The 25,534-nt window shown below is 34.6% G+C and overlaps 3 protein-coding genes and 2 non-coding genes across 6 annotated transcripts in view; 2 read left to right on the top strand and 3 right to left on the bottom strand.

Annotated features, from left to right (window-relative positions):
- Positions 1-7,653, bottom strand: part of LOC108556691 — a 57,076-nt gene extending 49,423 nt beyond the window's left edge. The window contains exon 1 of the mRNA XM_017912901.1: positions 7,167-7,653. Coding sequence (XP_017768390.1) covers positions 7,167-7,221 — 55 coding nt within the window. The 5' untranslated portion in view covers positions 7,222-7,653. The remainder of the gene's footprint in view (positions 1-7,166) is intronic.
- Positions 7,654-9,656: 2,003 nt separating this feature from the next.
- LOC108556680 (semaphorin-1A-like) lies at positions 9,657-10,155 on the top strand. The gene is made up of 2 exons (XM_017912890.1): positions 9,657-9,720; positions 9,776-10,155. Exon 2 carries the CDS (start codon positions 9,787-9,789, stop codon positions 10,138-10,140), a length of 354 nt encoding a protein of 117 aa, XP_017768379.1. The 5' UTR covers positions 9,657-9,720; positions 9,776-9,786; the 3' UTR covers positions 10,141-10,155.
- A 1,477-nt stretch (positions 10,156-11,632) lies between these two features.
- Positions 11,633-11,705, bottom strand: Trnak-uuu. The gene has a single exon. It is a non-coding gene; the product is annotated as a tRNA-Lys (tRNA).
- A 147-nt stretch (positions 11,706-11,852) lies between these two features.
- Positions 11,853-11,926, top strand: Trnai-aau. The gene has a single exon. It is a non-coding gene; the product is annotated as a tRNA-Ile (tRNA).
- A 7,364-nt stretch (positions 11,927-19,290) lies between these two features.
- On the bottom strand, positions 19,291-25,290 carry LOC108556667 (insulin-like growth factor-binding protein complex acid labile subunit). 2 transcript variants are annotated; one of them, XM_017912876.1, is made up of 13 exons: positions 25,152-25,290; positions 24,474-24,767; positions 23,092-23,261; positions 22,683-23,038; positions 22,135-22,381; positions 21,733-21,987; positions 21,067-21,678; positions 20,828-21,011; positions 20,665-20,765; positions 20,419-20,614; positions 20,093-20,359; positions 19,790-20,036; positions 19,291-19,732 (listed from the first exon to the last, which is right to left on the bottom strand). In XM_017912876.1, exons 2-13 carry the CDS (start codon positions 24,733-24,735, stop codon positions 19,366-19,368), a joined length of 3,264 nt encoding a protein of 1,087 aa, XP_017768365.1. In that variant the 5' UTR covers positions 24,736-24,767; positions 25,152-25,290; the 3' UTR covers positions 19,291-19,365. The 2 variants fall into 2 exon arrangements, with proteins under 2 accessions (XP_017768365.1, XP_017768372.1); XM_017912883.1 differs by lacking the exon at positions 25,152-25,290 and having other exon boundaries at positions 22,683-23,031; positions 24,474-24,541.
- Positions 25,291-25,534: the final 244 nt, after the last annotated feature.

Here is a 25,534-nt window from a genome sequence, read left to right as displayed (position 1 = left end):
ATTTTAATGTGTAATAATTACTAATTTAAAGACGTATGAAACAATACTTTTATTAGTGAAATAAGTCAAACACGTTTATAAAAAAAAGTATATTGAATCAAGAATATTTTGAAAAATATCTACAGTTTCTTGTTTTTCCCAATATTTTTAAACTGTAATACTCAATAGAAAATATTGCAATTACTTAACACTAATTTGCTTGAATCCATCAATTTTTCATTAATTTATTAACTTTGACTGAAAGCAAACAGAAAATTTTCTTTGTTTGCGTAAGGAAATCTGTATTATTTGCTAATTTCCGTTAATTGGGATACATTACTTATTTCGGAACGTTTAATAGACGTACAGCGTAACGCGCGGAGATTGTACATTACATGTCGCGCACTGAGTTTGGTCGGAAGCTAAATAACTAACAAGGATTTGCATGTAGCATGTAAACGTCGTAACTGTTTTAATTTGTCGGGCCTGAGGAGGACGATGAGCAGGAGGAGATAGTTGGTTAAAGAGGATGAGGATCATGATCACGACGATGATTATGGTGATGTCGAACGAGATGACTTAGATGGAGACCTCGTCCTGATTAAGAAACTAGTTCTTCGTGAAATTGGTGGAAGAAAAATGGAATCCAATTTAGCTATGGCCATTTATCACATTACTTACCCAGAGTAACGAGGCAAAATTTAAGCGTCCATTAAGCGTAATGAATCAGCTCCGGACAAAATTAGATGGATCTATCGAGTGCGATCGGTAATTATTTGCATAGGACAACGATTATTAACTACCAGATGATGACCATCGGGATTGGATAGAGTTTAGAAGCGGGAGGAATTTGCGCTCGCCGATCAAATTGAGGCAATTTGATTTAGTACGTGTTACGTAAAGGTCGCCTGTTCAATGAAGATATTTAATGCATTTAACAATTTATATCGCTAGATTGCTTTTGCACATATACACTTAGAGTGGATACAGAAGAGAACGACGATGATGATGATGATTACGATGATTATTGCTACGCACATGGTCTGCGCAAAAACCGCAACGCCGTAATTCAATTTATTAAAATCTCGAAGCCGATTATTAAGTGTTCTGGTTATGTTGCAAGCAAATAAAGTGTTGAACTGCAACATCCAAATCCATCCACCAACTGCATTTCAACTCTGCACAGACGTGCAAAAAGACCAACATCGGTTGCAATATGTTAATTTTATTATAATTTCCATCGCCTTTTACAACTTATTCAGTGGGAAAAAGGTCGATTTTGAGCGAGACGAGATCGTTTTATATTGCACTCTTTTATAAAGTGCAGCCAACAAAGCGACTGTAAATTTCGTACCGCACGAGAATGGAAAAAATAATAATAAAGAAGGCGAAAACTCTTCTGCAAGCAATTCTTGCATAACAAAAACCTAATCATCTTTTTACCATTGTACTCTGTTTTCTAACCGTAAATTATATTAATCTACCCATTATAAATAAAATGTAATCATAACTTCTCAACCTGCAATTAAATAAACTTCAACTTTGTACTCAACGCAATCATGTGTATTTCAATCACTATTAACTTATTATTTTTTGTAATTAAATTAAGACTATTTCTATAATTTCTCATAATTTTATTGTGATTTTTTACTATTTCTGTTTTTTCTTATTTTGTATTTTTAATACTATTCACTTTTAATACAGTTTCATTCTATAAAACGTATAGTTTCATGGTATTCCGAAGTTTTTTTATTTAGTTTTCTAGTATTTCATACTATTTTCATTCACTCACTATAATTTCATCATATTTCCTACAATTTCTTTCTGCTTCAATCTATTTTCTATACTCTTTTATTGATTTAGAATGTTTCCTTACATTTAATTAAATACATTTATAACAAACAAATTTAATTATTAACTCAACATATAAATCACGTTAATTGTATAAGTAATTACATAATAATTTCAGTTATTTTACGTCAACTTGGTATTAATTCAAATATTTCAAGGTTTTCGTATTAGACGTGCTTATATCCATTAAATTTAAAACATATATTTAACCATGTTCCTAGAAAACAACAAATTAAACTTGTTTGTAAGATAAAATTATATGTTAGAATTTACATTCATTTTATTCATTTTCTTAAATAACATCAATTTAATAATAATTTTTGAATTGATTAAATTGAATTTCTAAATATGAGATAAAAAATGTCACTTTCTATTATAAAATTAGAAAGGTAAAAAAACCGCGAAACTTCAATTAAATTTCCATAAATTTCAAATAGAATACTGGCATTTAAAGGTCAATAGGTGAATGCATCTGGTGATGAGAATAAATGTTTCTTTGCGAATTTTTCTGAAAGTTTTAGAGATTTTAATCAAACCAGATTTACGAATAAAGCTATTACATATTTTTTCCATTAATCATGCTCCATAATTGATCGATGAAGGTGAAGTCAACAACAGCTTCTAATAAATTATCGAAAATCCGAGATTTTCGACTTGCAATTTCGAAAGTCATCGTTCTTTCTTTAAAATTCAAGGAACAAGGAAAGAAAAAATGTTATAATTAAAATACAATTCGTTTAACAAATGGTTAATAGATGTATTATTTATAGAAAAAAAAAAGTTTAATAAACTTTCTATCTGAACACATGTTACTGCCTTAGTTATATTAATTCCGAGTGTGCAAGTAATGTTATTCTTATATTATCCGGAATGCGACTTTATGAATGTTGTACTGTTATTATTGCTCACGCTGCAGGCGAATTCACATATAAATTACATTAATCTAGTGAAGGTTGAAACGTATACACATATATACTACAAGACTAGTATAGACAGAAAAACTTTTATTTCCACTTAACAATTTTACTTTATACATTTGAACTTATCAACAAATATTATTATTTATTAAATTATATAATGATCGCAAACTGATCAAATTTTGTGTAATCAGCATAAAGTTTATTTAACTCCTATTAGTTTTTATTTAATTTATAAGAAAACATAATTACAGATTTTTTCAAATTAATATTTTATTAGTCAACTTTTGCAGTCATGTACACCTATGATCTATGATAATTGTGCAATTCAACCTTAGCTTGAGATTTGCTGAAATAATTTGCCAGTTATTTATAGTAGCGAAGGTTAACGTGATGATGATGATGACGACGAGAAGCAGACGAGCCGGGATAATCCTGATTACCGAGAATTAGCTGTTTGATCGACGGATGAAATTGTTTCGCTTTTCGTTGCGTCGATGAGGGACGGACGGATGCAAGTACTAGACAGAAGGTGAGTTAATCGATCATCTCGCAGGAAAATCGACCTACAAATTTTAATCCTTCCAGGATTTCATGACGCAGCGGAGAAAACGGGTGGCATTTTTCGCAGCATAAAAACGTGCTGTGTTTATTTTTTTCTTCATCTTTTATTTGCGCGCGGTGGTTTCTTTTTTCCGTGCCAAAGATTTATACGCCATTCGCAATTCCTTTCTATCCATTTCGAGGCCACTCTCAACTACAAGTGTCACGGCAATCATTATTGTTATTGCGGCATTTAATAGCGGCAACAGCTTGGGTAACTAGTCCGAACTCTGCAGCCCGACCGGCCAGCCAGACAAAATATTATGATGCAGATGCAGAAAATGTGTCACACAGACCGATTTTATCGTCGACATTATTTCCCCTGCAATTATTTCTTCCCGGTGAACGCACAACTTACCATCAAGATACCATCTCGTTCGGATCTCTCCCACCCGTTGGTTGTTAGTTAGATCCTCTTCGGATGATGACGACGATGGCCTGCATTGTCCGAAGAAGCAACAAGCCGAAGAACAACGCAACAACGCCTTTTCCTGCTTTGCACCATCCACATCCTCCACCAATTAATTCAAGGACAATCTGAATGTTTCTGCTAAATCACATTCACAAGGTTATTCCAATGGTGCCATATGTTACCTTCTATATATTTTTTTTTTACTAATATATGCTTGTACTTCACAAAAATGTAGCCAAATACAAAATTTTATTCAGCAATAATTCCATTAAAAAAAAAACAAGAAATGCGGATAATATTTGTTTTGTGAAAAGTACATGAAATAACTTAAAGTTGAACTAATTTATAATATTTTGTATAATTATGTTTTAAGTTGTCATATAAACTATTACTATTACTAATGATAGTTTTAAAGTTAAAGTTAGATTAAATTTAGTTTAATACTTCTAGTACATCTTTGCAAACATTTGGTTTCTATACATATTTTCTACAAAATGTAAATGTAATTACACACGTAATTTAAAATGAAATATCTAAAGAGTGAAGTATTTATGCAATATTTACACATGATTTACTGTTTCTACATTTTATATAAAAATGATCTAATTGGAAATGAAATCAAAGAATAGTTGCAGTAATAAGCACATATTTTTTTCACTTTTTATCTATGTACTTATTTTATATAAAATAATAATCAGAACCAATTAAAAAATAATTAACTTTCCGCTCTTATTATATAATTATTACTACAATTTTAACATGGAATACTAAAACAATATTAAATAAAACGTGTGTAAATTTAAGAGTTTTTCTGTCCAAACCATATTTTTACTATAGAAATAAAAATATCTTACCAAATAATTGTATTATAACAAAAAAAAAAACAAGAAGTGATGGTTTTTCAAGCTGAGAGGTTTCTTTAGTTTCAATGTTGAGTTGAATAAATATTGTGGATTGTATTTTACTGAGAATGAACAAATTATTAGTTTTGTTTTTCAAAGAATTTTCAAGTATTTGTGACCACAAATACTTGAATATTTTATACTGTGATTGAAAATTTGTTGCTGATGTTATAATGAAAAATATGAAGTTGGGAATGAAATATTGCATTTTGATTCTAAGAAAGGATGAATTTATAACGGTTTTAAGAAACGCATTTACATTTTGTTTTAATTTAATTGATGCATCTGTTCTCGTTTAATTATTAGATACTTAATTAGAGATAGGATTATCACAAGTATTCAAATCATGTTAATATAATTTGAATTCGTGTGTGATATACCTAGTGAATTGTAATCAATTTTCGCCTATGTAATTATGTAACCGTTTTGGGCCGCGTTCCCATACGGGTCCACGAATCGTGATTCCGTAGGTAATATGTGTGTTCCTTCATTTCTCTCGAATTAATAGCCCTGGGAAGACCATTTAAGAGGCACGCCATTAACATTGTTGAGATCGTCGAAACAGATTTTAGCGCGATCGAGGAAAACGTTATTTTTGATACGAAAGTCATTTACCCGGAGATCCGACGATTGCATGCAACACTGATGAATACACCCAATGTTTCGAAACGCATCTGTCTTTAACTGCACGAAAAGCAACTAAATAATTGTAAAAAAAAATAACATCGATGTTAATAAATTAACTAGTTAACAGTCCAAGTAACAAACTGCATGTGTAACACAAAATAATAATTTTCGAGCGTGTAATGAAGTCAAGCATAATTATAATATTAATCAGTGTTGAGCTTCAGATTAGATTTCAATGCGTTGTTGCATGCCTCCACCATCCAAGATCCCGAAAAGCCGCCTCTCAATGATAAATCCTGCCGCTTGCAGCAACGAAGCCGATACGATACCAATCTGGCACCGAAACGAATTTATGAATATTATTTCCCCGGCGATCGCAGATAACTTCTTACGTAATCCGTACAGAACCGAACCCGGCAATTAGTTTGCAATGCATGCCTCCAATAACGAGAAGCCATCAGCATTTTTTTTTTTATTGATATTAAAAAGATCAATCATTTTGCGAACAAATCCTGATTGTGATTCTCCACGAGAAGCGTTGGCAATCTGCAAAATAGTTATTAGCAATTTTTCTTGCTCCATCTTTTTGGTGCCGCTTAATTGCTCTTACACTCGGCGCAAAACCTAAAGAACTTTTAATTAAATCGATTCGATCTACTCCAGAAACAACAGCAACAACAAAAAGAAAGGCACGGCGCAGGAAAAACCGGAATCCCGTACAAAAGATGTTGTTATTTAGTTTGTTTGTTTTTTTTTACATAAAAATCAATGCATTCAACAAGAAGTGATTTGTTTCTTTATATTATTCAATCAGTTGGTTTGCAAAAAGAAAAACAAAATAAATAAGGAGATTTATAATGGAATATTGAAAGTGAATTTATTCTTGCACGTAAATATTTTTAATATGTGTTCAATGGCTTTGTGTCAATTAATGTAAAGGTCCTTATTTTTTTTTTCTATACGAACAAAGTTTTGTATTCTATTCGAATCTGTTGTGTTGTTACACGCTATTTATTTCCCAGGAAGTAATTCTCTGCATTCCATCAATTACACGTTACATCTATTATACAATAATTTGTTACATTTTTTTTTTATTCTTGTGAGTCTATACACTTACGTTTTCTTATACTGTGTTTCAATATCAATTTAATATTTTTGTTTCATATTACTAAAGAATTTAATCTAATTTTATGATTTATATTCTAAAAAAATAATTATAATATACCGTAAAATCTTGACAATTTATACCAAACATTAATAAAGAATGATATTTGACGTGTTTTAATCTACTAATATTTAATTAATTTTCTTTCATTTTTAAATTTAAATTTACAATTTAAACAAATACAAATACAAATTTTATTAAAAATTTTAATTTTCTTGTTAAACAATTAAAAAAATGTAGAATATACGTATTTTATAAATTTACATGAAACAGTCACTTTTTGAAAGATATTAGAATATTTATAAAACTTATATTCTAAAAAAAAACAATTATAATTTGCATTATTAAAAAGTCGTTTTTTGTAATACAAACAGGAAATCATTTATAAATCAGTCATCGGCTTATATAGATATGAATCCGAGGAGAATGTCCAGTCTTCTATATATTAAGTTTTTCTAGTTTATAATTATAAAAAAGGACTTGTTTCTATGCATTTAACACAAGTTGTTTTCAATTTTCGATTCTCTAATTATGCAATAGCAATGCAAACAAAAAAAAAAGAACCTCGATGTCCATGGAATTGCAAAGGTCATATTCTCTATTTTAGAAACATGTTGGGTGAGTCACAGAGATGTGGAATATGCGCGATGCAATTTTTCCTTAACCCAGTTTAAAGCGAAAGTAAGATTCGTGTTACGTGACTTACTTACCTTTGGCCGCGATTAGCGAGACAAATCCAAAAAGGCAGAGCAATTTCGTGAACATCTTTACAGCGATTCGGCGATTAAACAACAAAGAAACATCAACCCAAAATCGGGGGAAAAAATAAACAATAAGTTATTGATGGAGCACAAGAACTGAAAAGTAATTAGTGACACTGACAGGTTTCACTCCGTGCAAATTCTCTGGTTTTTAATGTCCTTTAATTGAGGGTGTGCGAACGAAAGGTCCTTGTTTCCTTTTTTTTTTGTTTGCTCGTGTCACAAGAGTATCATCATCGTCAGATGAGATGTGTGTTGCGAGTACCTGCAAGGCTAGCACACGACTGTCGGTACCACAACCGAGCGGATTCCTACTCACCTGGTCTTACCTTTTCTTACCTGCCCACCTCGAAGCAGCAACTTGCGGTTCGCTTTACGTCCTTCTCTTTCTCTCTCATACTCCTACCATCTTTCACCCATTCCCTCACATGTGCACCTATAAACATACACACACACAAACACACGCTATTTTCCGCCGTCTCTTTTATTCCGACCATAATCACATTTATTCCAAACCAATAACGAGGAAATCGATTTCATTCCGCCGCGTTCGTGCACATGCTTAAAAATAATCATCGGACGACCGAAAAACCACTTCAGACACCGTCCTTAATCCTTTAATCATTAACGAACAGCTTTTTAATTAAACTGCGATGACCTGAAATGTATTGCATTATTATACGAAATTGCATTCCTCTTCGATCAATAAAACTATATGTACTAATTGAATATCCCTTTTCCTCCATTCATTGTTTCTAATTACGATAAGTATTAAATTTTGTGATTTATCGTTTGAAAGCGGTAAACCTGAATTGGCGAAATATAGCATTATAAATATTTCACACTTCATTATCTTTAATGGAAGATGAACATTTTTTTCGAAACACACACGCTTAGAAGAATTTTAAAAAATATGATTATAATGTGGAAAGGTCAATAGACCTATTACAATCTTTCTCTGCGTCATTAAAATGAAATTTGATACGTTTCGTTTTTCTTTTCTTATTATCATCTTATTTAATTGTTTCTTCATATTTTATTTCTTTCAATGTGGTCAAAAACATCTTAGAAATAGATATGTTTGTTAATAAATTTTGTTTAGATTTATTTTATATCTAACAAATATTTATAAAAATTAAGTCTACTAAACATTTTTTTGCGTCCATTTCTATCATTTCTACGATAATTTAATCAAAAAAAATATTATTTAGAATAAATTTATGAAACACTGTAAATACCTTACAGTCGGGTCTAAATCGCAAACCCGACACCCGAAATACCGTCTATCGAAATCCCGACGTTAGAAATCCCGACTGTATCAAAATCTCGACTGTATTAAAATCCCGACAAAATTTCCGGATTTTTACTCGTATAGTGAAACAATTTTCCACATATAAACTTATGTAATATACGATAATGTGTTCCTTTTTCCGAGTCATTTTTCTTACAATTTATTTTGCTTGTAAAGCGTGGTTCCACTGTATTTTGTGAGTGTATTCATTTCTTTGCTTCGTCCTATTATTTAATGCATAATATTAATAAATTGTTATTGCTACAAGATAATTACATAATAACAACTAATTAACTTATAGTCTAATGTTGGTTATAGAATTCAGCATGAAGACATGATAATTATACAAATCTAATCAATTCTTTCATGCTGTTGTATAATGAATGAACATGAATACATAAAAAGCGAATTTAGCATTCGTTCCAGAAGCAATCAGCATTTTACACAAAATATTTTGATGTTTGCGGATAACAATTGGACCGTGCCGCTGTATAAATATTGGGCGGAAACGGTTCTTCGGAGGCGGCGAAAGAATATGTATATGTATGTATATACATAGTGAGTTATATAAGATACGGTGCACGCGATAATCTTGAGTAAAGTATAAAGGAAGGAAACCGGCGAAAAATATAATACAATACAAACATGTACAGAGCAGAAACGTATATGTATTCGAGGTGCATCAACCGTGATTCCTTCCCCGATGAAATTACATCAGACCATCTCCAGCAAGTAATTAGTGTGTATTAACTGCTTGTTTTCCATAATAAACCACACGTTTACATTTATATATCATGCAGATGTTTATATCAAACATTTTTTGTGCATTTGTTCTTGTAATATATAGAAGTGTTTTATTTATACCAAAAAGAAAATACATCAGCTATTTGATTTTTTTTTATTATTTACAACAAGCAATCTATTACAATACAAAGAAAAATAATAATAAGCTGAGTAAATCACATTACATCAGAAACGATTAGGAAGATCGTGTGGTTTCAGTCTACATATATTTTCATCTGTGGTGCTCAGCTCTACAGCTAGTTGATTCGGATGATCCTCCAGCCGAAGACGATATCTGGTGCTGGCTTTTGAAATCTCTTCTTTAATGAAGGCAATACCACTGGATTGGTCAATTGCCTCAACGTCTTTGACTGAAATCTCTGAATGATGTCTATGCTAGAGTTGCATAGAAGTGCAGGTCTCCGCAAGGTAAGAGGTTCATCATATCAATAGCTCTCTGGATCTTACCTTTCGTCATTTATAGATACCAGAAAGATGTCGCCAAAGATAATTGTGCCGAATGACATTGACAATGATATCGGTTCTGAGATTGAAGAAGACGACGACGACGATTCCCAGGACGACCCGTCCTTGGGAGAAGAATGCGAAGACTCTGATGATGGCAACAACATCAATTGCGCCGTTAAACAGAAGCTGGTCATCTATACGGCTGAGACTCTACAAATCTCTGTTATTGTTGCCGCAGTAGTCTCTTTGCTTTTGGGATTCATTGTAGGTTACATATTTTCCCGGCGATTTCATCCCCCATCTCAATATCCAGACACACCATTTATAGAGCAACGCAACCATTTGGAGGGGTATTCTTTTGTTGATATATCTTGTTTGTAAGTCGGCTAATTGATTTTTTTTTCCTTTTTTTATAGGCTAAGCGGAACGCAAAGTAATTTTTTTAATTACCATGTCATAAATTCTTTGCCGCCGCCCCCAAAGAAACATAACCTAGATGCCAACAAAGATCATAATATTGCCAATGAAGGCACCCTACAGAAAATCAAGAAGACTTATATTTAATTTTCAAAAGTAGGCTCGAGTGTATCTATTTTTTGATGAGGACTGTACCAAATAGTTATATACCGATGTGCATTAAAAGCGTACACTGGGTGGATTATTTCAGTTTATTTCAAATGCAAAACGAGATGGAATTCTCGAGGAAAACAGAAAACAGTATCTAAAAAGAAGTCATTCTAAATGTCGTATATTAATATATATATCTCAATATATTGAATACCGTCATAGTTGAATACCGTCCAGATCGGTTTTATGACTGCCTTGTAGACGGAGAGTTTGTTTTCGGTTGAGACGCCAGAATATCTGACCAGATGCCAATGCAACTTTTTTATCGTCAGGGCGAGCTGTTTCCTTTTGGAAGCTATATGCTTCTTCCACTTTATACGTCTGTCAAGATGCATTCCCATGTATTTGGCTTCATCCACTTGTTGTGTCCAACCTTAGTCGCCATAATAAATATATACATCAGCATAAAGGTAGCCTTCATCGAGACCAGCTACTGAAAGAACATCGCTCATATTTTCAACCAGATGCAGAATTGGCAAAATCCGTATAGGAACAGTCTTATAAAAATCGTGCTTACTCCTCAAACTCCCACCCCTTGCTTAGTTAACTTTATACGTAGAGTAAGGATTTGTAATTAGTGTTAGGAAGAACGTAAAAGAATCAAGTCGTATCGAATATTTTAATAATAAACCAAAAGTAAAACTCGTTCAATTTATTATTTACCAAACCTAAGGCTCCACTACAGACAACAGAAGAAGATATCCCACAGTGTCCAGATAACCATCTCTGGGACACGACACACTTATGCTAGTATGCCGCCATTTAGTGTAACCGGGGGACAGGTTTGACGACGCATAGTGAATGTTATATGGGCAGACTTGGTTTGGTTAGCCTAAATTCGCCACCTCTTCAGCCAGTCGTTGATGTTATTTAGGCTGACCTGAAGTATCACCGATACCATCGCTGCATTCCTGTGAGATACCAAGACCGCAGTGTCATCCGTGAACGTGGCTAAAATGGCCTGCTGTGATGTTGGCAGGATGCGAAGATTAGGTATAAGAGCAGTCAAGTCACTAATAAATTTTGTAATTACATAATATTATTCAATTGTTCTATTATTTATCAATTATGTTTGCAATGGAAACAAATGATTTTAATAAATGCTCACAATAATATTAATTAATAACAGTTTCATCAATAATTACATATTTTTCAATTGAAAGGATCAATCATTTTTTAATAATCGTTATAACCAAAAATAATAATAAATATATACAATTACAAGTTTCAATAAGAAAAAAGGGAACGCCCGAGCAGGGACTTGAACCCTGGACCCTTGGATTAAAAGTCCAATGCTCTACCGACTGAGCTACCCGGGCTCGATATAAGTTGTAGTAAAAAAAATCAATTCTAAGCTATTATTTTTTTTATCTGTTAATAAATTTAATTATCAATAATTTATTTTACTATACTACTTTGTTTTCTGCTCTAGTAGGAAGATACATATTTTCTTATATCTTGTATATGGCCCATTAGCTCAGTTGGTTAGAGCGTCGTGCTAATAACGCGAAGGTCGCGGGTTCGATCCCCTCATGGGCCAATTTGTTTTTATTTTTTTTACTTAACTCTTTGAAGAGCGGTAATACACGCAATGTACCACCTTTTTAATTATATTTTAATTTACTAGAAAGTGTCCAGGAATTACCACTTTCTAATCAGCAAATTCTTTAAAACTCTGTGATTCTTTTACGCATATTAATTAAAAAAATGTATTTAACACTTCAAAAGTTTGTTAGTAGTTATGTAGATTATCTGTTTATTGTTTGTTAATGTGGAGTGTACATTTTGGTTTGTTTTTGATGCATATTGGATGGACGTAAATGATAGATGACGCCACAAGGGTCTGCGGGTCCAACAATCAAGCAACCGGAAACAATGAATAAATCAAACGAATAGCTACTAAAACATTTACACATTTCGCAATCAAGCATTTCGAATTAACAGCTGATTGTGCCCGGAAATTTATTACTAATTACATATTCCCATTAGCATCGGTCATTCGAATACAAAAACAAAACTCGTTTCCAACGTACAAACATATTCGAGCAACCAAAGTGAAATTCCGAAAAAAAAAACGACGCAAGGTTTAAACAAAAATTAGCTGTTATTCTTGACTTCACTGTTTTGTATCAAGCAACAATGTTGTAATGAAAAATAACCATATCAACTAAAGTTCGAAAAATTCTTCAATCTTCACACTTCGCTCTACTTCCGTCCCATACTTACATTCAGCCGTTCGCACAAGATAAGCACAAAAACAACAATCGTTTCCCATGAAAAAAAAATGTCTCTCTCCGGAGTCATATTGAACGCAGCCATTGCTAATTGCACTAGAAGAAAAGATCACACCACGAAAACGAGAACAACAATAAAAGGCATTGTCTCCGAAGGAAAATGGTGTTGCACGATCATTTCATTAATTAAAATAATTTGCTTTTTTTTAAAAAACACAAAGAGAAAACTCTAACGACAATCATTAGACAGTCTGGTTGAAATTAACTGCATCAAGTATCAACTAGTTATCCATGCAAATTCCAGAACAAAAATTCCTTGCTCCAAATTCAAATTCAACATATGTCCAATTAATTAAGCGCACAAACATTACATTAAAATAATTAATTACAAATAAAAGATATAATATACGATATAATTATTGCGTTTATAGAAACGCATAAATGTTTATCGCTTCGATTTTCGTTTCCTTGATGAAATTAACATCTAAATTGTTCGGGTAATCTTTGCTGCGTTACAGAATTACTGTGGTTTTCTATACAATTTAAGTGCATATGCAATTTAAGACGGACATGTGATTTATTTATTTTTCAATATGCAAACTCGGGTGCGTCCGTGATAATACAGTTAAGACCGGAAGAGCACGTTCTTTCTGGTGTTTCGTCATACGAAACAGTTGTAATGTCCGCGTGGTCAATATTTATATTTAAATGTACACAGATAATGTATGCTTTTTGAACAACTGTACAATATGCGATAATAATTCTGAAATACATGCTAATCGTAACTGTTTTGTTTATATTTGTTTTGTTTAATTAATTATATATTGCAACACGGTGATAATCGCAAGCCCGGCAACCGAAATCCCGTCTATCGAAATCCCGACGTTCGAAATCCCGACTGTATTGAAATCCCGACGTTCGAAATCCCGGCTGGCTCAAAATCCCGACTATATTGAAATACCGACGTTCGAAATCCCGACTGTATCGAAATCCCGTCGTTCAAAATCCCGACAAGCATAATCCCAACTGTATCAAAATCCCGACTATATCGAAATCCCGGCAAGCATAATCCCAACTGTATCAAAATCCCGATTGTATCGAAATCCCGACAAGCATAATCCCAACTGGCTCAAAATCCCGACTATATCGAAATCCCGACAAGCATAATCCCAACTGTATCAAAATCCCGACTGTATCGAAATCCCGACAAGCATAATCCCAACTGTATCAAAATCCCGACTATATCGAAATCCCGACAGTATCTTTTATTATTATAAATTTCGATATAGTCGGGATTTTGATTGTCGGGATTATGGTAGTTGGGATTTTGACATAGTCGGGGTTTTGATATAATCGGGATTTCGAACGTCGGGATTTCAATATAGTCGGGATTTTGAGCCAGCCGGTATTTCGAACGTCCACAATATACATACAAAATAAAACCTTAATACAATAATAATTCATCTACTGCAAAGGGCTATTGACCATATGTCTTTCTGCCCTTTTTACTGTTTTATTTGGCAATTGCCTACAGCTTGCATTTCCTTCTTTGATCCATTTTGAAAATACACTGATTTTGATTTCCCTTAAAGAGAAATAGAAAATGTTAAATATGGATCTTCTGAAAAGTACATGAAAAGAATACACAGCATTTGTTGTTTTAATTTTGTCAGATATATACAGGAAATATAAGAACTATAATTCTATACACATTTTACAGTATACATCAGTGTTTCCCAACAATTTTTGTGCCAAGTTCCATCTGAGCCTTTCTTATGTCCCCTATGTAACATATACATAATTCGCCATACGGTCAAACTCTGGATGAATCCATTTTAAAATTTCCACCCTTATCAATCAAATTGCCCCGATGTGTGGATCCACGTTGCGAAACACTGGTTTACAATTTTGTCTTCAATTTCACTACTCGGTTGTTATTAGGTAAATGTAAAAACAATGCCTTTCCGCCCGGTATCAATCGAGTGACATTAGGTATTGGAATAAGGATAATGTGGGATATTTAAATTTGGGAAGGGTATTTGGGTTTCGAGAGGCACAGAATTTCGAGAGGGAGGATGTTGGACCGTTTGGATTTAAATTTCAAGGAGAGGAAAAGGTATCGGTCAAGGAGAGAAACTATTTTGGTTTTGAAGTAAAGGAGATCATTAGGAGGATTGTGTAGAGGATTGATTATTAGGATGTCGTATTTTGGTGAGAATACGAAGGGCGGAACGTTCGGATACGGACAGGTTTTTGGCATTGGGAAAGTAGTGGGAAACCGTAGTCAAGGATAGGACGGCATATGGATTTGTATATGGATGTTAGGCACTTTATGGATATTTTGGAGTTACTGAAGGTTAAGGAATGGAAATGACGGGATCTGGATTTAATTTTGGATTTGAGTTGTTTGGAATGGGAATTGAAGTTGAGTTTAGGATCGAGAAGGATTCCAAGGTATTTAACAAGTGGTGATGGGAAAATGGAATAATTATTGAACGTAACATGGGGTGACGAAGGGGATATGCGATGGTAGGGAACAAGGAGCTTGGTCTTGGATGGGTTAATTTTGATGCGCTATTTTTTAAAGCATAAAATGGTTGAGGATAAGAGGTTTTGAAGATTAAGGATAGAGGATGTTGTCATCAGCGTATTGGAGGACATAAATGTTGGGATCAGAGCTATACATATCATAACAAAAAAGGTTATGTAACAGAGGAGACAAAGGGAAATATTTATAATAATTTTCCTACAAATCTGGATTTCATTGAATTCATGTATTTCTCTAGTAAATCTATATAAATTGTTTGGTTGTGTGTACTTTCATAGTTAAAATAAACATTTTTATGGAAGAAAAGTTATTTAGTAGAAATCCAGTTACTTATAGAAACGTAATATGTCTGTTGAAAAGCATGAAATGTATGGGCGTTATGCGAAATCCTGAAACCGTAACATGTTTTACAACGAAATAATATTCAAGTCTGCGACAATAACGTGTGCAATGAAAAGTGTATTGGATGGAATTGTCCACGGAGGAATATATCTGGATGAAGGGAGAGTTTTACGTTTTACTGCCTCCCTCGTAAAACGCCAAGGGGAAAATGTAATGGCGGCCGCATGAATGGTTGAATTTAATTGAAAAAAGAAAACCAGGAAGAACAAGTGAATAGAATTGGTAATGGAAACAATCGCAAATAACGCACTTAGCCTGCTTCCTCTCTTTCTCTATCTATATATGTATATTTTTTTTCCGTTTGTTTTCGTCCCTAATGAACCGACGTGCGCTTTCCTTGCCCCCCGACAAACGCAAATGGAAAGATAATCTAAATGGAGAAACTATTTCCCCAGTTTTAATCCGAATCCCCTCGGCCAATTTCCATTTAATTACATCCGCGATCCGATAACTTCCACCTACATTTATATAGCTAAAAAGCGTTCCCATGCTCCAGTACTATAGCAGATTGATGAGGTATCCTGCAGGAATTAGAGGGATTACGCAATCAGTGTAATCGGCCTCTCGAAAATCCGCGTCGTTAATTCATAAGTAAAATACGCTAAACCAAATTAATTATGTTTTTCTATACTCGGATAATCGGGCGATAGATAGAAATCTTGAGAACGTAATGCGACTTGCTAGAAATCGTTTTTCGAGATAACATTCCTCAGAGCAATAAGGAAATTCCAAAAGTTGTCCAATTTGCAAATAACTGCGGAACACATGGTGGTACATCTAACGAATTATATCTCTCGGTTACGTTTCGTGCGTCTTCTATGATTAACAAAAAAAAAATGTACCAAAAAGAAAATAAAAGAAGTAACGAGTGCAGGTTTTAAGATCGACTTTGTCTGTCGCCGGAGGACCTCAAAAAAACTGTGCCCTCGTCACGAACCCATTTGATTGGCAACGATTTATCGACCGGACAAGTAAATACAAGCTCGAAATTTATGCGATCGCCGAGTCCAGTTTATTATATTCCTTCGCGTTTACAGCTACGATATTTTTGTGCTCAAACGCAACGCAAAAACTAAATAAATAAATAAATAAATAGCAAATACAACATTGGGATTTATTGTTAACGAGTTTCCCTTCGGTTGGATCAACTCGATTTACACGAAACAACAACATAACAAACAGTCGTGGTTCCAACTTTACATGATGAACTGTTCGCTTTTAACTGTTAATATGGCCCACTTTGTTTTTATTTTTTTTTCTTCTACTTCAATATTCCCAAGGCCTAATTTTTCTGTTTGTTTATATTTTGAGGGTACGTGTGAGAAGTATGATTAATTTTCACATTACACTAGGTTCTCAACAAAAATAGTTTAACGGTCCTTAAATTAGTTTAACAATCGTATTACGTTTTTCGTTTTATTTCTCTCACTCTCTCACTTGGTCTGATTTTATTAGAAACAAGCATTCGCTTCGATCGAATCACGTTACTATTCACATGACATTAATTCAATGATAAGTATATATGAAAGGTTAATTAATTGTATATTTTATTAAAATATAAATACTTCAATATCTAATTATACATTTATATATTTTTTTTATTAATTTATTACAAGAATTGTCATTCTCCATATATCCTTACTCCTCCTTAAACATAAATTATTGTTCACATATTTCAAATCTTCATTTTTATTTACACGTTCATCAATCAAGAAATATACAGACAGCATTCAAATTACACGATACTTAAGTTACATAAAATCTTGAATAACAATTTCGAACAAAATTTTCAATCTATCCCTAAATGGACAATCCAGCAACATAGCTTTTCTTGTTAATAATCAATTTTAAAACTTCGTTTGACTTATAATACAATAAGTAAGAATTAGGTTAATATAAAAACAATGGTTAATGGATAATTTGTTAATCTGACGTATTCTTTACGAATGTCTTTGCAATTCCAAAATTTGTAAAATCCACGTGTTGGAAACTTAATTTTACTTTTCAAATTTTTCATTATTTTCATTCTTCATACAAGTTTGTCTAAATATTTCTAACAATTATAGATATCTATGAACTTCTTCTATTGAACTTCAACGAGATTCACATTTTTCCTTGTAATTTTGTTTGCATATTATTAAATAATGAAAATCAATCAATTTTGATGTTATAGATTTATCAATTTTCAAAAGGAACTCTATTACAGATTTCAATGAAACGCTGCTAACTTTGTCTTTTGATAATCAACAAACTTCCTTATGTAAAAGCAATTACTTTTCATCGTTGTACAAAATCTTACACAGTTAAGAACAAATATTAAATAAAAATTTAAATCCGAATCCAAATCCAAATGTCCATTTATAAATCTGGAGTAACGAATAACACGGTTTTGAAATTGAACCAATTAACTGTGGTATTCATGGGTTGACTGTAGTAGAAAAGAAAAATAAATCTTCTCTCGCTTGAAACTAAATTAAATTTTTAGACTGAGACGAACGCCCTTTGACCTAAATCCGGGCAATTTCCTAACCGGATAAGACTTACAAGTGCGAATTAAGTCTCAAACGCCCCAATAAAGCAAAGATATTTCAATTCGAGTAATTGAAATGGAATAGCGCAAGCAAAAAAAAACATTTAACTAAAATCTTGAATTCATATTTCTTCAACAAGCCACTTCATTTAAAGTTCACTTGGGTTAATGGGATTCGTAATGTTCGTAGAGAGCGAAAATATATTCAATTGCAATTAAATAAATTCGCGTACGCGTTTTCACTGGATAGAAGAGGAGTGCAGTTAAAACGTGCATTAGTCTTGTGTGGATGGGTGTGTAATGTATTCCAGAAACAAGATGTAAACCCGCATGAAGAGATGCAGGAATAAACTGCATTCACGTCATGGACATGGAAATTTCCGAATGCGCCGAGCATCACGTAAATGTCATAATTTCAGTCGTAAATGGAAAAATATCTGACGTAAATGTCCGACTATCAATGGGAGATTTTAAATCCTGGACAGCGATTTACAGAAAGCTGCAATTTAATTATCCTTTCTACTAAAAGGTTTATGATTTGTCTTTGTAAAAATTATATAATAAAAAGATTAATATCATTACAGTTAAGTAAATAGTTAAGGGTCATAAAATTATCTTCGTTTCTTTATTTTGTAAAGAATTAGGATGTATTTGATCTTAATGAATTCTCTTCTTTCTTATGCGGCGGATACAATTTGCATTGTTTAAGAATTCGCGGTTCGTTAAGTGCTGAAATCTTTGTGGCACCGACCAAATTACAATTAAGAGGTAGAAAGAAATTGCTTTTACTGCTGATGCAGTTGCTAGGATAAGGAAAACGAATGCACCGAAGGCGAGACACGGTGTTTAAGAGAAGTCCGGAAGTCTTAACGAGGGAGAATTTATCAGGAGAATAATTGCTGCCGCCGAAGATCCACAAACAAATAAATACTTAATTACGCAATTGTGGTGGAGACGGCGAAGGCGTGACGGTGCACTCTCCGCTCGGGATTCGTCTTTATTAGCATGCTGGATGGTCTTACGTTTTCCTCATTCCTCGTCTATAAACTACAATTAATCAAGCGCAATTGACTTTCTCTCTCTCTATCTCTTTTTATCTCTAGTTAATCCATCGAGTAGGTTCAAATGATTTATGCAAGATCTACGAAATGCATCGAGAATTAATTAAAACCTTTTTATTATTGCTACTTTACAAGTCTCTGTTGACGAAAATAAATATTTACATCTTAAACATATATATATTTGGTAAATGAAACAAGGTTGCTTCAGAGGATAAAATAATATAGATTGAGTATAAGAGTAGTAATGGTAAGTATCACAGAGTTGCGGAGAGGATGAGCGAACGCGAGAACAGGTGGTAGATCTTTGCACTGCTCCTTGTAGTTATTCCTCACGAAGGCCCTACTGTCTCTGGCCAGGACGCACAGCTGGAACTCGCTGAAATCCAGAGGAGCAACTTCCTCGGATGCACTCAAATTTGCTACGTCGATCTCGACGCTCCTCTTGAAATACGGCAAAGTGTTCTCGTAGAGCAATTTATCGGGCTGCCGGGTATTCTGGATGATTATATAAGGATCTCCGATGTCCTCGTTCTTGACGACCAGCCACTTCACCTTTATCTGGTTATTTTTGCTGCAAACGCAAACGATCAGAGAGAGCACTTACACAAACCATCATGCTTGTACTCACATCTGGAATGATCTGAAGCGAAAATCTGGAGTGATGTCGTACTCCCCTGGTTCTGACTCCATGATCCTCGAAATGTTTACGTTACCCGGGCAGGTTAATCTGTCATCGGGAACTTCGTGTAAAAATAATTCGTCCAGATAAGGTGGGCCGAAACAACTGATATCTTTGTAAATCTGTTTCACGTGCAGTTGTTTATTAATGTACCTTCGCAGTGGACGTGTAAAGCAATCGCAAATCAAAGGGTTCCCTATATAAGAATTAAGTTGGTTTCAAAAAAGTAATTATTTTTCAAGTTTCAAATACCTTCGAAAACAACGTTTGTGTTATGCAGTACCAAATCAGTTAAATTATTATCAAACCGTTCAAAGTTATTGTACGATATATCAAGCAATTCGAGTTTAGTTACATTCTTGATATGCGTCCATGGTAACAAGCTTAACTGATTATGAGATAAATGTAGTCTGGACATGTTTTTCGGTAAACGAAATGATTCCAATTCACTAGTTATATCCTCTAAATTGTTGAAGGAAAGATCTAGTTCTCTTAACATGGTTAAATTTCCGAGAGCTCCTAAAATTAAAAAAACAAATTAGCGATTTTATTAATTATATTTAATTTATATTAAGAACCTCGTCTTAAATCCGCTATGTTGTTATGCGAAACATTGAGTTTTTCCACTTTCGATGTACCGAATCTGATGTCGTAGGTAATAACAGGTAACGAGTTGTATGATAGATCAATTTCCCTAAGCCTGTACGGCGTATACGGCTCGTTCGGGAACGTTTTCCTGTTGATGAAGCTGATCTTGTTGTGGCTCAGGTCCAACTGAAACCGAAATTAAGCTAATTAACCGCTCCAGCATTCGATTCATTTACCTTCTCTAATGAGAGGCAATCCATCAATAATCCATGGGTCTTGTTGTCAATCCTCTCTATTCTGTTGTAGGATAAATCCAGCTCTCGGAGCGCCACCAATCCTGGAATTATATGCATCGATTAAACACTAATTCGCAATCCCACGAAAATCGCTCGTATTCACCCTTCATTGCTTCTGCGTGGATGTGCGATATATTGTTGTTAGATAAATTGAGGACGATCATCTGGATCAGACCCTCGAAAGCTCTCGCGCTGATGTTGTTCAGCTGATTGTTGGCCAGGTTCAGTTCGAACAGCACAGGCATACGACCGAAAGCGGCCTTATCCAATTTAGTCAAGTTGTTGCCCTGCGGAAGTTAAGCGGTTTTAATTGTGTCTTCATTTTACAACCGCAAACTTTACCTCCATGTAAACGTACTGCAAGGAGGATAGATCACCAAGGGCGGCCCAAGGCGCTTTCTTGATCCCGTTATAACCAAGATTCAGTCGCTGCAGTGTTAACAGTCCCTTGAAGCTCTCGGACTCTAAGCCTTCGCTTAATTGATTCCAACTTAAATCCAAACTTAGAAGCGAGTTCATCGAGGGCCACAGCTTCGGCGGTATCTTCTCAAATTTGTTCCTAGATAGATCCAGATGAGCGACAGATATTGGCAGAATGAACAACGTATGCAGCTCGTTTCCGCTCATCTTTAATTGCCTCATGCCACCCATACGTGCGAGGGCACCCTTCGACATATCACGTATTCTATTGTAGCTCAAATCTAAATCTAACATCGTCGGGATCGGCCCGAACGTACTTGGTTTAATGGTCTCAAGACTGTTGTAGCTTAAGTCGAGAATTCGTATAGAGAAAAGCGTTTGGAAAACGGCATTGAATATTTCCGAGATGTTGTTATGGGAAAGATCTATAGTGTGAAGCTCGTACAACTTTGGAAAGGTGTGTCTCGGTATTTTCGTTAGCATATTGTACGTTACATTCAGGATCTTCAATCCGGTCATATTGTGTAGCGGGATCTGAAGTACATTGAATTACTCTCACATAAAATTAATAATAAATAAATCACACACCTGGTTTAGTTCGGTTAAGTAATTGAAAGCCATGTTCAACTCGCTTGCGTATGTTGTCTCATCGAAAGTCTTCTTAGGGAGCATCTTCAGATTGTTATAGGACAAATCCAGTATAGTCATGTTGGCGCAATTCACGAATGCCCCGTTCTCTATAGAAGCTATCGCGTTGTGAGAAAAATTGATATTCGTCAAAAACAAATCTTTCAAAGCCCCCTTCTGTATCTCTGTCACATTATTTTCGGATACATCCAATACCTAAAAAAAAATATTATGTAAAAAAAAATAATTTTACTTGTATTTTAAATTATGAATTGAATATTCGTTAAATCCGATTCGACTTTAGAAAGCAGTTTACGGAAAGTCGGAATCTTTATAAATTGTGTTTATAAGCAATGCATTTACCTCTATGAAGTTAAGCTGGTGGAACATCTGATAGTCTATCTTTTTGATGGAATTCCGGGCGAGATCGATGGTTCCGATCCTGCCGATGGAAGCGAACGTTCCCCGCCCGACATCCGAGATAGCGTTATCCGACAGGAAAAGTCTCCTCAAGAAACGCATGCCACGGAAAGAGTTCGAATCCAGTTTCCTGATCTTGTTATGCGACATGTTCAGCAGCTTCAGTACGGCATTCCTCGCAAAAGCTCCCCTGTAAAAAGGAAAATAAAACGATCATAATAAAAAAAAATGCTGCAAATCATTTTCAAATTCAGTCAGTTTCAATAATAACAATGCACAATTGGCACAATGTTTTATTGAAATATTTAACGTGGCGAGTTTAATTCATATTTGGCTGCAGTTGTCACATGTCAAAATTTCGAGTACGGAAAACACCGGAACGCGAATTTCGCATATTATTTTTTGTTATAATTATTTTTATGTTTTATTTTGGGTTTTAGCTGTTTTTCTGTTACGCAATCAAGCGGATTTTAATATTATAATGTGGTTACCTGCTGAGTTCGGTGATTTCGTTGTGCGACACGTTGAAGAAGCCGAGCTTAGTCAGATCGGCCAAATGGCTTCCATCAATTTTCGTTATTTTGTTATGACTCAGGTCGAGCACCTCGGTGTCTCTCAACCCCTTGAACTGGTTCTTCTTCAAAGTTTTCAACTGATTTCCGTGCAGATCCAGGTATTTAAGCTTCCTCAGAGGCTGCAACGACTCCACAAGGAGATCGGATAAATTCCCGTTGGATATTTGTAGCCTCAGCAATTTACCAGCCAGTTCCGTATCGAAGAACGCATCTTTCTGCAGCGTCGTAATCCTGTGTCCGTCCAGTTTCATAATCGTCAAATTACCTAAAATCTGAGAGCGTTTTCACTGCAATGATTGTAAATAATGAGCGAAACCGTTCGTACCTGAAACGCTTCCTTGGGGAACTCCTTCAATATGCTGTTGTACACGTAGAGCTCGTTCAAAGTGTTGTTCACACCTAAGAACGAATACTCCTCGATCTTCTCCAAAGGCGTATCCTCGATCACAAGTATCCGCAATTTTAACTTGTACAGCAGACTTCCAAAGAGACGAGCTACAAAGTAAACACAAGAATTGGAAACGTGTGAATCGTGAGAGTTAAATGGTTTCAATTAAGCGTTATGGCTCTTAACGCCAAATGCGATTTATCCTGACGTGTCGGGAAGCCGGTAATTAAAGGTGTGCTAGTTGATATGGGAGATATGTTGGTCGGGAAAGTCGTGCAGAACATCCAAGAGCGGGTTCGTCGTCTGTACGGTAGTCGAGGTCTTCTCCGTTCGTGTTATCTTGTTCATCGGCTTCTTGAACACGCGAGCTGAATTGGATGTTGTCCCATTAAAGACGAACGGGAAAGCCGTCTGCTCTCAATCTCTTACATTTCTCGTAAATGGTGGTGAGGAGGACAAATAAACAAAATCGCGGAAAATTTCTAATGCCGTGCGCGCAATACCCGTTACGGAATCTAATCTATAAAATTGATGTTCGTGTCATGTGCGGATCTCGACCGAAGAGTCAATTTACACTTAATTATAATTTTCTATTTCTAAATTATAAAGCCATTTTCATATCTAGAATATATGATCAGAATACAAAAAAAAAATATGAAAGCAAAGACATTATTTATACCTATTTGATCTTTTCACCAAATAACAAATCTTTAAATATTATGAAATATTGCTATTGATCTTAGGACTTGTTGCTGATTGAAAACGGACTAATCGAAGACTTTAAAACCGCGTAAAAATAATTGTTTAATTATTTGTAGTTAAAAATCAGTAAGAAAACCTATAAAATTTGGCTTTTGTATGAAAGTCAACTTACAACCATTTCGACTTACGTCCTTAAGTTTTGACGAAGTCTTTCTAGCATGTAATACGATTTCATATATTTCTTATGAATATTCACATGAATTATATAAAATGTATTTTCCAAATCTTTGTTTATTAGTTTAAAAATAATAAGATCTTCTAATATCAGCTGCTACGAGGAAGTTCATTAGTGATTTGTAATGCAAATCGAGCACGTTTCCCAAGTTTCCAATGCAATACCTCTCCTGCATTTCAATGTAATGCTAACAGTAGCCTAACAACTCGGTCTACAGTTGAAGTGCGATTCAATTTCTCCTTTTCTATTATAATATACAGTTTGAAAATCAAAATCACTAGAAACCCTTCACATTAAACTCAATTCAATTCATCTCATAAATTCAACTCTGGTTTCTTTTTAGGACACCAAACCGATTCTGTTTACACTGATAAGTACATACCAATATGACATTTGTGCAAGGTCAACGTTTCGATGGGCAATTTGAAGGTGGCCAGATTTTGCAGGCCAATACTCATGCTGGCTAAATTGGTATTCTCGCAGCGAACGCTTATTCCCACATCGGATTCGGTCTCGCAAGTGCAAGGATGCAGTAGCAATTTCTGCTCAGGACATCGGTACTTTGGTCCTGGGGGGATGTAACCACCGGCTGCCAATCCACAAAGTAAAGCCACCAACAACAAGATTACCGCTCTGACGCACATGTTCCAATTTGATATATTCCACTACGTAATTCCTGCAAATTAAAGTACATTAAATAATGAAATATTGTTGTTTTTAACTGTTTAAAAAAAAACATATTTGAAGCTTTCACAAAATTTTCTGAATATTTGCAAATGGATTCTATAAAATATATTTTCTAAATAATTCAAGCGCTGCGGTTGTCAGTGAAAGTAGAATCAATGCGTTCCGATGAAGGCCGCGGTGAGACGGATCTAAACAATCGCCAGGAAGTTCCAAAGATATCACCATTATGGCCAAAGGGCTTTGCGCTTCTTGGGAGGAATTGACGGGATTCGCTAGCATTAAAGGGTCGCTAATTGTTCGACGAACCGAAATTCCGTGCCGCACTTAATTGAATATCATACACTAAATATTCCAATCATGTTTATTAAGCTACCTATTCAAGTGTGCAAGGGATGAAGGTATTTATTATACGCCCTCCGGATCCTGCAAATACTTTATTCCACTTTGGCTTTGTGTTCTCACTTCACGGACATTTCTCGCTTCTCGTTAAAGCTCCTACGGCACGCATTCTTTCTCGCTAGACGGCAACGGACTGACTTTTACCTTCGCCATCAAGGAGAACGACAGACCCCACCATTATTACACATACAACTTTCACGTTGAAACCCAATGGAATACTTCTTTGTCGACAAACATATTCACAAACCTCTACTAACGGAAGCGATTGCATAACTCAAAGTCGGAATCCCCAGCTCATTACTAATCGGAAACATTTATATTCAACTTTACTGGTGAAATTGTGTATAGCAAGAAATT

The sequence above is a fragment of the Nicrophorus vespilloides genome, unplaced genomic scaffold (genome assembly GCF_001412225.1).
Source record: "Nicrophorus vespilloides isolate i.1.1-1 unplaced genomic scaffold, Nicve_v1.0, whole genome shotgun sequence".
Lineage (NCBI taxonomy): Eukaryota > Metazoa > Arthropoda > Insecta > Coleoptera > Silphidae > Nicrophorus > Nicrophorus vespilloides.
Note: the sequence above shows the minus strand (reverse complement) of the source record. Positions and strands in the feature narration are given on the sequence as shown.